The 14,061-nt window shown below is 38.3% G+C and overlaps 1 protein-coding gene across 1 annotated transcript; it reads left to right on the top strand.

Annotated features, from left to right (window-relative positions):
* Nucleotides 1-309: 309 nt before the first annotated feature.
* LOC124233021 (primary cilium assembly protein FAM149B1-like) lies at nucleotides 310-13,835 on the top strand (the record flags this gene model as incomplete). The annotated part of the gene is made up of 3 exons (XM_046650012.1): nucleotides 310-398; nucleotides 3,129-3,296; nucleotides 13,648-13,835. Coding segments are annotated over exons 1-3 (445 nt in total), but the record flags the coding sequence as incomplete, so codon positions are not given.
* Nucleotides 13,836-14,061: the final 226 nt, after the last annotated feature.

The following is a 14,061-nucleotide window of genomic DNA, read 5'->3' as shown; positions in this document are numbered from 1 at the left end:
AGTTATGTTTTCTTCCTTTTGGCATCATGAAATCACAACTTCTTGTAATTTCCAGAGGTCATTTCTAGAGGTCCACTGGGAGATAAGGTTGCTCTGAAATGGAGTTGAGAGTGGTTAATTGTACTTTTCAGATCCTAGTCAGGAAGGAGAGCTCTTGGCCACTTGTTTCTTGCAACCACCCATGAGGGCCTTGCAGTGATCACCTCCAAGAAGGCTGCAGAATTCCACCTCCTAAGGCCTGCATCTGGATGGGCTGGCTCCAATTTTTTTTAAATAAGGAACCTAGCAAAGTTATTCTATCCTCCAAGCATGTGGGAGAAGAATAAAGTGCCAATGATTTTTTTCCTCTCACAAGAAAACAGATCTCAAATACTACTACCAGGGCAATACATTATTAGGTAAGACTACTGTTATTATTTTAGTAAGAAAAAGAATTACAAACATTTTAGGAGATAAGGGTTATTTTCCAGACATCGTAATCGCTTAAGTGTGATGATTTAGAAAATTCCTTTGTTAGAACTAACATTTGCAAAGACAGTTTTATGATGTAGAATACTATGTGTTTTTTGATGCAGCTTTAGGGGAAATGAAACATTTTTCTGTCTCATCTAACTGAAATTTTTTTTACTAACAGAAAGGCCTATACTTTGTTAGGAAGTATATATTTTTTTCCTCAAAGTAAATAATTCCATTAGTTACCACTGACTTAAAAAATGGTTGGTTAATAATATAAATGGAATGATACAATAGCACAATAATATATGGAATGTTGGGAATGAAGTGTTTTGATATGAGTTTGACAGCTTTAAATTTTGTCATGTTATGATAAAAAACTTTTTTATAAAAAACTATTTTATAAAAGAAAAGACATATTAACACAAAAATGCATGAAGTACATAATTTCAAAATAAGGACATTCCTTTTTAAGCAAGGTATTTGGCAGTCTTACTGGGTATTGTCTGTATTTTGCTCGTTTTGATGTAGATCAGTAAAAATTTTGTCATGGATTGGCAAAAATCTTTTGACTGGAATTTGGGAATCACTATTTTAGAATTTCAGAACAGAGACTTAAAAAACCTTAAGTCTCAAATTTAGAGACGTTTATAAACAGTGATACCATCTGGTTTAGATATGATGGTTCTCCAGACTGTTTCTCTCATCTCTTACCATCTCTTCATCCCCATGCCTTCTGCCATGGTCTAGGCTCTTTTCAGCTTAGCAGCTCTTGCTTCATTTTTTTTGCTAGCCTCCTAACCACATTATCCTCTTCATCACTACCACAGTGATCTTCTAAAGCAAGGATCTTGTCATCCCCCTTCTTTAAAACTTTAATTACCTTCCATGGCTATCAATTAGCCCAAATTAATACATAAAGTACTTCACAATCTGGCCTCATCATACCTTTCCAACCACTTCCTACAAACCATACACTTTATTTAATGGCTAACAAAACAGAGAAGGTTTTTTTCTCTTTTAAAAGAAGTCTGGAGGAAGGGTATCTAAAGATAGTGTCGTGGTGGTATGGTGTTTTCTGGGTCCTAGACCCTTTCTTCTTTCTGCTAGACCACGTTAGCCCAGGATGTTTTTCCTGAAGTTTTCTTCATGGTCCAAGATGGCTGATAGAGTTCCAAACATGACATTCACTTCCCAGGTAGCAGAAAGGAGGAAAGGCAGAATGGTAAAAGGCTACCCCTTATAGCCTAGGCTCTTTAAACAGCCTTCCCAGAGTCCCACATAACAATTCTGCTCATATCTCATTGGGTATATCTGCCTGCAAGTTAGTGGGAAATGTAGTCTTTGAGGTGGATGTATTGCTCTCCTGAATTAAATTGGCATGATTTACTAGGAAAGAAGGGGAGCATGGATACTGGGGGGCATCTAGCATTCTCTACCACCTAATTGTGTAACTTTATGAAATTACTATACATAGTTTGTAATCTTTTTACTCTTGCCCTTTTATTGTAGGCATCTTCCATTTTCTCTCACGTTATTAATTTAATGATCTTATAGTATTCTATTGTATGAATATACCATTATTTAAACAACTAATCCCCAATCCTGTGTTTTGAAACAGGCTAGTTTTGATTTTTGACAATTATAAACAATTCTGTGATGATAATTTTTATAGCTAAATCTTGTAGGTCATATCCTTGAAGGAAATTCCTACAAATGAAACCAGTGAATCAATGGGTATGTTTATTTTAAGGCTTCTGATACATGTTTCCAAAATGTCCATGAGTAAGATTTTCCTGCTAGCCTTGCTGAAAAGTGCCATAGGTTTATTCTTTTTTCCCCATTAAAAAGAAATATTTAAGGTACAAAAAAGTATAAAGAATAACGCAAAGCGTATATTGGTTGTGTTTAATATTTGGTTAAACTGAGAGCCATTTTTAAAAATTGTATTGCTCCAGGATGGCCTTGTGGCACAGCTGTTAAGTTTGCACATTCCGCTTCTCGGCGGCCCGGGGTTCGCCAGTTGGTATCCTGGGTGCAGACATGGCGCTGCTTGGCAAGCCATGCTGTGGTAGGTGTCCCACATATAAAGTGGAGGAAGATGGGCACGGATGTTAGCTCAGGGCCAGTCTTCCTCAGCAAAAAGAGGAAGAGTGGCAGCAGACGTTAGCTCAGGGCTAATCTTCCTCAAAATAAAAAATGCTCAAATTTGACTGACTTTCTCCACGGTAAACCTGCTGAATGAATGAGTCATCACATATTCATTGAATACCTGAGTAGGAAGAGAAATTTAAATATAAATAGAGAAGATCCTTGCCCTTAAGGAGCATTTTGAATAATGATGGAGTTATTGAAATAAGCATATAACCTCCTGAGGTACCTTAAAGATATAATTATGAAAATTCATACATTTTTTTAAGAACTTATTTTATAGCCATAGCTGTTGCATCTGAAAAGATAGAAAGCAGTATTTGATACTGCATGATACACCTAAGCAGAGTAGGTCTAAGGCTAGTATTTATTCTTCCTGTTCTGAGAAATAATAGGTATTAAGGCTTAGAGTAGGCCAGGAAGGTGTCACCACGGCAAGGGACTTTGAGTCGAAACTTGTGTGACTGAGTTGCTGTGAGAACTGTTTATGTTGTACCTAATGAATACTGTTTTTCCTCTCCCAGATTTGGTATTAGGGGAAAGAAGTTACATCTTTCATCTTCTTATGCTCATAAAGCGTCTTCCATTGCCAAATCACCTAGCTTGTGTTCTATGGAAAGAGAAGAGAGAGACTGTGTAATCTTCTCTGAAGGAATAATAGAGGAATACTTAGCATTCGACCACACAGATATGTAAGTATTATGTCTTTTAAGCTTTTTACTCCCCTCCTATTTTGTGTATTAATATCTATTTTTTTCTAAAGTATACTACCAGTATTACTTATAATTAGATTTATATCAATTTCTGTTATTTTCTAATTAGTTCTCAGGTCTCCAGAGTTCATGTGCTTAGTTGATATAAATTCCTGTTGCTTCCACATACCAGACTTCCTTGTGTATTTTCTTCTTCCACATGTCATTTGCTTCTACCTGAGGTTAAACATTTTTAAATAAGTTAATTTTTTTTCTCCACATATTTTGATTTTACCCTCTGTAAATTATCACCAGTGACTCTTGGAAACTCTGAAACTTTTTAAAAGAGCAGTTGAAGAGGTGTGAACTATGTTTACATGAAATGAGTATATACAATAATTTCAGCAAATGATTTTGGTGCAACATAGAAAAACAAACCATCTGGGAAAAAATAAAGGTCTTAACTTATTTTTTACATAAAATAAATTTTACACATATAAAAAATTTAAATGTAACACATGATATATAAGTTTAGAAGAAAAAATATGGTGCCGTGTGCTTCGCTGCTCTCTGGTGGGTGTGCTGCGGCTTCTGTCAGGCTTTTAACTGTGCCTGTCCTGTGGCTCGTAGGAAGGACTCAGGGGACCCAGGAGCCCTAGAAATGATTGGCGCCTGAGGAACAATGAGGCGGAGCAGAATGGCAGGGTGAGCTGACCCGGGATTCTCTCCCCTCCAAAATACAACAAAGGATTGGAAAAACTGAATTCCAGAGAATAAATCTAATGCCAACACGTTAGAGACCTACAATACCAAGAAGGCAGAGATCATAAACCTTGCTTACAGCCTCGGAGGCACTGGAACGGTAGGAGAGAACATTGCTCCCTGCCCTAGAGTCTGCGATTGCTGCTGTGCAGGTCGGGAAGGAGCCGGGGAGGGGCCGTGCGACCAGGGGATCATCCAGGACTCCTGCTGCTGGTTCAGTGGAAACCCGGTGATGGGCGGAAAGCTTCTGTCCACATGGACCCCATAAACCCAGGGCCTCGGGAGACCAGAGAACAGAATTGATCAGAATCCAGATCGGCGCGCGAGAATAGCAGCCCCTACCTCCCGGCAAAGCCACTGGGCGCAGCCATCTTGCCCGAAGGCGGAGAGCTCATAACATGCAGCTCTCGACCCCCATCTAGTGGCGACAGGCTGTAACTGCAACCAAATTCTACCACCATGTGAAAAAACCGCTCCTCTACCATCCAGCAGTTTATAAAAGCCCCAGACCAGAAGGAAAACAATAAAAACATAGAATTAAGTCCTGAGGACTTGGAATTAGGTAAACTAAGTGATAATGAGTTCAGAGCAGCTATAATCAAAAAACTCAATGAGGTAGAGAGAAAGATAGAGAAACAAGCCCAGTTCTGGAGTTACTTCACAAAAGAGATTGAAATCATAAAGAAGAATCAAACAGAATTACTAGAGATGAAAAACACAATGGACCAGATAAAACAGAATACGGATTCCCTGAATGCCCGTGTAGACTCCATAGAAGAGCAAATTAACATAATTGAAGATAGACAGGCTGAATGGCTCCAGAGGAAGAAAGAGAACGAAGAATTAAAAAAAACGAGGAAAATCTCCGAGACATAGTGGATTCAATGAGGAGTAAGAACATAAGGATCATAGGAATTCCCGAGAATGTGGAAAAGGAAAATGGAGCAGAAAGTGTGCTTAACGAAATTATTGAAGAGAACTTCCCAAATCTAGGATTTGACGGAGAAATGTGTGTAGAGGAAGCTTTCAGATCTCCTAGATTTGTCAATGTAAAAAGACATACTGCAAGGCACACAGTAGTAAAATTGGCAAGAAGGAAAGATAAGGAAAGAATACTCAGGGAAGTAAGAAAAAAAGAGAATAACCTATAAAGGAGCCCCTGTCAGACTGTCCGCGGATTTCTCTACAGAAACCTTACAAGCTAGGATAGAATGGAGTGACATATTCAAAGCTTTAAAAGATAAAAATCTTCAGCCAAGAATACTCTATCCGGCAAGAATTTCCTTCAGATATGAGGGAGAAATTAAATCTTTTCCAGACAAACAAAAGTTAAGGGAATTTGTAACCAAAAGCCCTCCACTACAAGAAATCCTCAAGAAGGCTCTCATACCTGAAAAAAGAAAAAAGGGAGAAAAGGGTCACAATCCACAGACTAGGGAGACCGATGGATAGAACCAGAACAGGATAGCAAATATTCAACTGTAGCATTAGGGTAAAGGTAAGGAAACTACCAAAGCAAGGACGATCTTATCACTCTAACTACAAATTCATAACATGAGTTGGAATAAGAAATGAAAATAATTATTTAGGAGGGGAAGAGCAAAGGGTCTAAATCAGTATTGGTCAAGTAAGTAAGAGACCACCAGAGAATAGACTATATTATACATGAGATTCTAAATACAAACTTCAGGATAGACACTAAAATAAAATACAGAACAGAGTCACAAGTCATAAATAAGGAAAAATCTAAGAAACCCAGCATAAAAAATTGCAGTATTAAATGGGTAGACTAAAGCACACAGGAAAAGAAATGCAGGAAAACAAGATAATGAGCAACAGATTGACAGCATTAAGTCCACATGCATCAATAATCACTCTCAATGTAAACGGATTAAACTCTCCAATAAACAGACACAGAGTGGCAAAATGGATTAAAGAACAAGATCCAACAATTTGTTGCCTCCAAGGAACACACCTCAGCCCAAGGACAAACACAGGCTCAGGGTGAAGGGGTGGAGGACAATACTTCAAGCTAATAGCAAGGAAAAAAGGGCAGGTGTTGCAATTCTTATATCAGACCAAGTGGATTTCAAAATAAGACAGGGAAAGAGAGACACAGAGGGACAATAGATAATGATCAAAGGGACACTTCATCAAGAAGAAATAAAGCTTATAAATATCTATGCACCCAACACAGGAGCACCAAGATTCATAAGGCAACTATTAACAGACCTAAAGGAAGATGTTAAAAGCAACACAATAATAGTAGGGAACCCCAACACCCCACTCACATCAATGGACAGATCATCCAGACAGAAAATCAACAAGGAAATAGTGGAGCTAAACGAAAAACTACCAACAATTGGACTTAATAGACATATATAGATCACTTCACCCTAAAAGAGCTGAATACACATTCTTCTGAAGTCCACATGGAACATTCTCAAGGAGAGACCATATGTTGGGAAACAAGGCAAGCCTCTACAAATGTAAAAAAATTGAAATAGTAACAAGCATCTCCTCCAATCATAGTGCTACAAGGCTAGAAATTAATTACAAGAAAAAAGCTAAGAAAGGCACAAAGATGTGGAGACTAAACAACACACTACTGAACAAGCAATGGATCATTGAAGAAATTAAAGAAGAATCAAAAAATACCTGGGAAGAAATGAAAATCATAGCATGCCATACCAACTCATATGGGATACAGCAAAAGCTGTATTAAGAGGAAAATTCAACGCAATACAGGCACATCTTAACAAACAAGAAAAATCCCAAATAAGCAACCTTAAAGTACACCTAGCTGAAGTAGAGAAAAAAGAACAAATAAAGCCCAAAGTCAGCAGAAGGAGAGAAATAATAAAAAGCAGAGCAGAAATAAATACTATTGAAACAAAAAAGGCAGTAGAAAGGATCAATGAAACAAAGAGCTGGTTCTTTGAGAAGATAAACAAAATTGACAAACCCCTAGCCAGACTTACAAAGAAAAAAAGGGAGAAAGCTCAAATAAACAAAATCAGAAATGAAAAAGGAGAAAGAACAACAGACTCTGCAGAAATACAATGGATTATAAGAGAATACTACGAAAAACTATATGCCAACAGAATGGATAACCTAGAGGAAATGGATAAATTCTTGGACTCCTACAATCTCCCAAAGCTCACTCGAGAAGAGGCAGACAATTTGAACAGACCAATCACAAGGAAAGAGATTGAAACAGCAATCAAAAACATCCTAAAGAATAAAACCTCAGGACCAGATGGCTTTCCTGGGGAATTCTACCAAACTTTCAGAGAGGATTTAATACCTATCCTTTGCAAGCTATTCCAAAAGATTAGGGAAGATGTAACACTTCCAAACACATTCTATGAGGCCAACATCATGCTGATACCAAAACCTGACAAGGACACCAGGAAAAAAGAGAACTACAGGCCAATATCACTGATGAACATAAATGCAAAAATTCTAAACAAAATTTTGGCAACCCGAATTCAGCAATTCATCAAAAGAATCATACATCATGACCAGGTGGGATTCATACCAGGGACACAGGGATGGTTCAACATCCGCAAATCAATCAACGTGATACACCACATCAACAAACTGAGGAATAAAAACCACATGATCATCTCAATAGATGCAGAGAAGGCATTTGACAAGATCCAACAGCCATTTATGATAAAAACTCTGAACAAAATGGGCATAGAAGGAAACTACCTCAACATAATAAAGGCCATATAAACAAACCCATAGCCAACATCATACTCAATGGGCAAAAACTGAATGCCATCCCCCTGAAAACAGGAACGAGACAGATGCCCTCTATCACCACTCTTATTTAACAAAGTACTGGAGGTCCTGGCCAGAGCAATCAGGCAAGAAAAAGGAATAAAAGGAATCCAAATAGGGAGGGAAGAAGTGAAACTCTCGCTGTTTGCAGACAACATGATCTTATATACAGAAAACCCCAAAGAATCCATTGGAAAACTCTTAGAAGTAATCAACAACTACAGCAAAGTTGCAGGGTACAAAATCAATTTGCATAAATCAGTAGCATTTCTATACTCCAAAAACGAACTAACAGAAAAAGAACTCAAGAACACAATACCATTCACAATCGCAACAAAAAGAAGAAAATACCTTGGGGTAAATTTCACTAAGGAAGTGAAGGACCTATATAATGAAAATTACAAGGCCTTTCTGAAAGAATTGGATGACGACATAAGGAGATGGAAAGACATTCCATGTACATGGATTGGAAGAATAAACATAGTTAAAATGTCCGTTCTACCTAAAGCAATCTACAGATTCAACGCCATCCCAATCAGAATCCCAATGACATTCTTTACAGAATTAGAATAAAGAATCCTAAAATTCATATGGGGCAACAAAAGACCCCGAATTTCTAAAGCAATCCTGAGAAAAAAGAACAAAACGGGAGGCATCACAATCCCTGACTTCAAAACATACTACAAAGCTACAGTAATCAAAACAGCATGGTACTGGTACAAAAACAGGTGCACAGATCAATGGAACAGAATTGAAAGCCCAGAAATAAAACCACACATCTCTGGACAGCTAATCTTCGACAAAGGAGCTGAGTGCAAACAATGGAGAAAAGAAAGTCTTTTCAACAAATGATCCTGGGAAAACTGGAAAGCCACATGTAAAAGAATGAAAATTGACCATTCTTTTTCACCATTCACCAAAATAAACTCAAAATGGATCAAAGTCCTAAAGCTGAGACCTGAAACCATAAGGCTTCTAGACGAGAACGTAGGCAGTACACTCTTTGACATCAGTATTAAAAGGATCTTTTCAGACACCATGCCTTCTCAGAGAAGGGAAACAATAGAAAGAATAAACAAATGGGACTTCCTCAGACTAAAGAGCTTCTTCAAGGCAAAGGAAAACAGGATTGAAACAAAAAAACAACACACTAACTGGGAAAAAATATTTGCAAGTCATGTATGTGACAAAGGCTTAATATCCATAATATATAAAGAACTCTCACAACTCAAAACAAAAAATCAAACAACCCAATCAAAAAATGGGCTGGAGACACGAACAGACATTTCTCCAAAGAAAATATACGGATGGCCAATAGGCACATGAAAAGATGCTCATCATCGCTGATCATCAGTGAAATGCAAATCAAAACTACACTAAGATATCACCTTACACCCATTAGAATGACAAAAATAACTAGAACAAATAGTAACAAATGTTGGAGAGGTTGTGGAGAAAAAGGAACTCTCATACACTGCTGGTAGGAATGCAAACTGGTGCAGCCACTATGGAAAACAGTATGGAGATTCCTCAAAAAATTAAAAATAGAACTACCATACGATCCAGCCACCCCACTACTGGGTATTTATCCAAAGAGCTTGAAGTCAGCAATCCCGAAAGTCCTATGCACCCCAATGTTCATTGCAGCATTATTTACAATAGCCAAGACATGGAAGCAACCTAAGTGCCCATCAACAGACGAATGGATAAAGAAGAAGTGGTACATATATACAATGGAATACTACTCAGCTGCAAAACAGAACAAAATCATTCCGTTTGCAATAACATGGATGGACCTTCAGGGAATTATGTTAAGTGAAATAAGCCAGCGAGAGAAGGATAATCTCTGTATGACTCCACTCATATGAGGAATTTAAGATTATGGACTAAGACCAGTTTAGTGGATACCAGGGGAAAGGTGGGGTGAGGGGTGGGCACAAAGGGTGAAGGGGTGCACCTACAACACGGCTGACAAACATTAACGTACAACTGAAATTTCACAAGATTGTAACCTATCATTAACTCAATAAAAAAAAAATTTAAAAAAAAGAAAAAAATATGAAAGATTGTTTTTTAAAAAATAATTTGAGAATCGGCAAATCCTTCCTAATCATAGCATGAAATTTGTGTCATTTAAGAAATTCTTAAAAATGACTACGTAAAATGAAATTTCTGCATAGAAAAAAGTCATAAATTCAAAAGACAAATAAAGTGGCAAAAGTACTTGCAGTTCATACATACACAAAGATTTTATTTCCTTAATATGTACATCAATAAGGAAAAGACTAAGGACGAAACAAGCAAAGAACATAAATATTTCATATAAAAAGAAAATGAATTTTAAATATATGAAATGAGATTCAATCTCATTCACAATTATATATGCAAATTAAAACTGTAATGATACACTATTTTTTCTGTCAGACCTGGCAGAGAACAAAAGATAAAGAAGTTTGATAATTTTTTGAATGGGAAAATAGGCATATTCTTTCACCACCGAAGAATTATATCACCTCTTTAGTGGAAAGTGGGCAATATCTTTCAAATTGACATGCATATACCCCTTGACTCAACAATTCTATTTCTAGGGGGCTGGTCCCGGCCCAGTGGTTAAGTTTGCGCACTCTGCTTTGGTGGCCCAGGGTTTCATTGGTTCAGATCCTGGGCGTGGACATGATACCACTCATTAGGCCATGCTGAGGCGGCGTCCCACATAGCACAACCAGAGGCACTCACAACTAGAATATACAACTATGTACTGGGGGGCTTTGGGGAGAAGAAGCAGGGGAAAAAAAAAAAAGATTGGCAACAGATGTTACCTCAGGTGCCAATCTTTAAAAAAAAAAATTCTATTTATAGGAATTTATCCTGCAGATATAATACACATGTTGCCAAAGAACTACATACAAGGATATTAATTGCAGTATTGACTGTAAGAGCAAAGGGTTGGTTGATCAATAACTGTTTAGTTAGACGTATTATGGTATATCCAATGGAATACTCTGCAGCTGTTTTTTAAAAGAGGGAGATTTATAAGTATTGATCAGGATCAAAGGCCAAGATATATTGTTAAATGAAAGAGCAAGGTGTAATACAGTGTATAATGTAACTATTTCTCTGGACCAGTGTATAATGTTTGCTTCTGGGAATAGCGACTGGAGGATAGAGATGTAGGGGACTTATTTTTCACTACATACATACATTTCCTTCTGTACAATTTGAATTTTTTTTGTCTTATGAATGTGTTATCTTCTCTAAAAAGAAATATAAAGTGAAATACAATTAATACTAATCAGCCTCCTCCCCCACTTAATGCCAGGCTAGCTCTTCCTTGGGAAAAGAGAAGCAAAGAGAATCTTTGGCTGCCCTGCATAAACCTCTTAGCATCCTCCTTTCCTGCCTATTTTCTATTTAATTTTGGAGACCTGTGCTGCCCTAGGGGTAATTTTCACTGTAGAGCCTGGGAGATATTTTTCCCTACCCCTAGCCAGTTCCAGAATTTGCTTTGTCTTAGTTTCTAATACATTAGTCATAGGTAAGCACATCCATGAGCTAGATTTTTTTCCCCAGAATTCTGGGGCTATTGCCACTCCCTGCCAGAGAAGAGAAAGACTTGGCTAACTGGGAGTTTCTGGCTTATAGATAGACATCTCCAGAAGAGCTTCGGAGTATCTTCCTGTGCTGTCGGGCTCCCCTCCTTTTCCTTTCCAGCCAATTACCAAATGTTTACTTGGATTAGTAAAACTATACTAATTTCAATAATGTATGGGGACTACTTCTCTAATGAATCATCACCTCAAATAATTATGTGGCATAGGGGCCAGCCCGGTGGCGCAGCAGTTAAGTTTGCACGTGCTGCTTCAGCGGCCTGGGGTTCACCAGTTCGGATCCTGGGTGCGGACATGGCACTGCTTGGCAAGCCATGCTGTGGCAGGCGTTCCACATATAAAGTAGACGAAGATGGGCATGGATGTTAGCTCAGGGCCAGCCTTCCTCAGCAAAAAGAGGAGGATTGGCAGCAGATGTTAGCTTGGCTAATCTTCCTAAAAAAATAAAAAAAAATTATGCAGCATATCACAGTTACATGTGTCACATTAATATTAATCTAAATGTTATCCAGTTACAACAAAAAGAGTATTTCTGTATGCTTGTCATAGTTTGTTGTTCAATTGACAGTACTCTGCCGGGGTCCCGCCCCGGCGGAGTCCAGGTTCCTGAGGGATGGACGGCGTCGGCGCGATGAGGGAGGGGGAAAATAAAGGGGACGTGAGACTTGGGTTGGTGTTAGCAAGTCCGACTTTACTGTGCACAAGTGTCGTTTATATATTTTTCAGGATTAGTACAGAAATAGTTCTACAAATATTCTCAGAGAGATAAGGAAGTAAAAAACGAGCACAAGAATATTTATTAGCATTCTGTTCTATAGAGCATAAGGTTAATGGTAGTCTTCTCCGCAATTAACTAGTGTTTGTTGTCTCTAAGCTAAAGGAGATAGGTACCTAGGCGTCTGTTGTAATTCATGGTAAAGTTAAATCAAAGAGAGAAGGTCCAGGCCTCCGGACAGGACAGCAGTCCGTCTGGTTGCATCCTGGTGAAGCCATCCCTGCCTCCCTCAATCATTTACGCCATTAGTGTAGATGGTTAATGGGAACAAAAGGCGACTCCAGGGTGTCTTATCCCCAGGGCTATCTGCATTCTCAGCGGGCAGTTAAACATCTTTACTTTTTCGCGCCCTTTAGGGGGTGGAAGCATTCCTTTGTCTTTTAGATTGTAGAGCTAACAGTCCCTTAAATACACTGCCGGAGAAAGTATCACTTTGTTAGTAAAGTAAAGGGCTGAAAAGCTAAGCTAAACTATATATCTTCAAGAATAAAAAAGAGAAATAAGTATACACATAACCTTGATAGAAAGCATGCATATAATTCAGAAAATATCAGGGGTGTCGGCCGGCCATCCTTCACCGAGGGGCATTCTTGCACCCCTCGGCCCTTCTACTCACCAATTATTTATTATTTATTGCTTTTAGGAGAAAACCTCTATAACATTTTAACAGAAAGCAGAAGGTCAAGAATAATATATAGATACTTCTTGATCATCCAATTAACCAGCAAACTTAGAAGGACGATGCATATGTATATTTAGACAAAGAACTGGAGGGAGAAGGAAACATTAACCAGATGGAGGCCATAAACCTAATTCGACATCTTATCTGGGCAGGATTCCTTTCTGATTGTCTCAAATGGGACTGTGTGCTCCTCCAATAATTAACTGAAAAATATCTTGAAAGTTACCTACAGGTGGTCACATTCTCTTACTATATCTAATTTTCCCAGGAGGTAGTGCCTCCCAAGCAGCCACCCAAAGGAGTGAAAACTGGAGGTTAAGAAAGGAAAAGGAATGAAGGGCAATTAGAAGCAGCACAGGTTTCAGAACTATGTGAGGGGCTGGCCGGTTATTCTTCACCAAGGGGCGACCCTGCACCCCTCGGCGTTAATCGGCTGGACCCTGTCAAACAGCCGATCAAATGATGTAGCCACGGCTCCCAGCAGTACTCATCTGTTTAAAGCTAAAAAATGTACAGTGATTTTCAGTCTTCTTTTTTTGGTTCTATTTTTTGGCAGAGTGGTAGGGTGGGAAGGGGGTAAAAAGGGAAATGCAGGCAACTTAATAAATGTGCTACATATACCTGGCAAAGGGTAGGGTAGGGGGCATAAATCACATTCCTAAGAAGTACAAAGGCCTGTGGTGAACACTCTGTGAAAAATAACCATGAAGTCTTTCCCTCTTACTTCTCTTACAGGGAAGAGGAGCTTCATGGAAAGAAATCAGAAGCAGCTACAGAGAAACAGAAATTAGGGTACCCTCCCATTGCTCCATTTTACTGCATGAAAGAAGATGTCCTTGCTTATGTGTTTGACGATGTGTGGAGCAAGGTTCTGAGTTGTATGGAGCAGTTGATGCGTAGTCACTGGGAGGGATTTGCTTCTGGTAAGGATCTTTTTGAAAACAATATAAAAAAATAATTGTTTATGATTTCCAAACCATAACCAGTGTCTTAGATTATATGCTTCATTAGTGCAAAAGATTCATATTTGTATTTCCCACAGAAACTAACAGATATTTAGAAAATATTTGAGAATGAGTGGATGAGTAATAAGGCCTAGTCTATGATAAATAGACAGAGATTGTGCTTTCTCTTTGAATATAATTTTTT

The sequence above is a fragment of the Equus quagga genome, unplaced genomic scaffold, assembly GCF_021613505.1.
Source record: "Equus quagga isolate Etosha38 unplaced genomic scaffold, UCLA_HA_Equagga_1.0 150329_RagTag, whole genome shotgun sequence".
Taxonomy (NCBI): domain Eukaryota; kingdom Metazoa; phylum Chordata; class Mammalia; order Perissodactyla; family Equidae; genus Equus; species Equus quagga.
The sequence above is the reverse complement of the archived record's forward strand: the minus strand, read 5'-3'. Positions and strand labels throughout refer to the sequence as shown.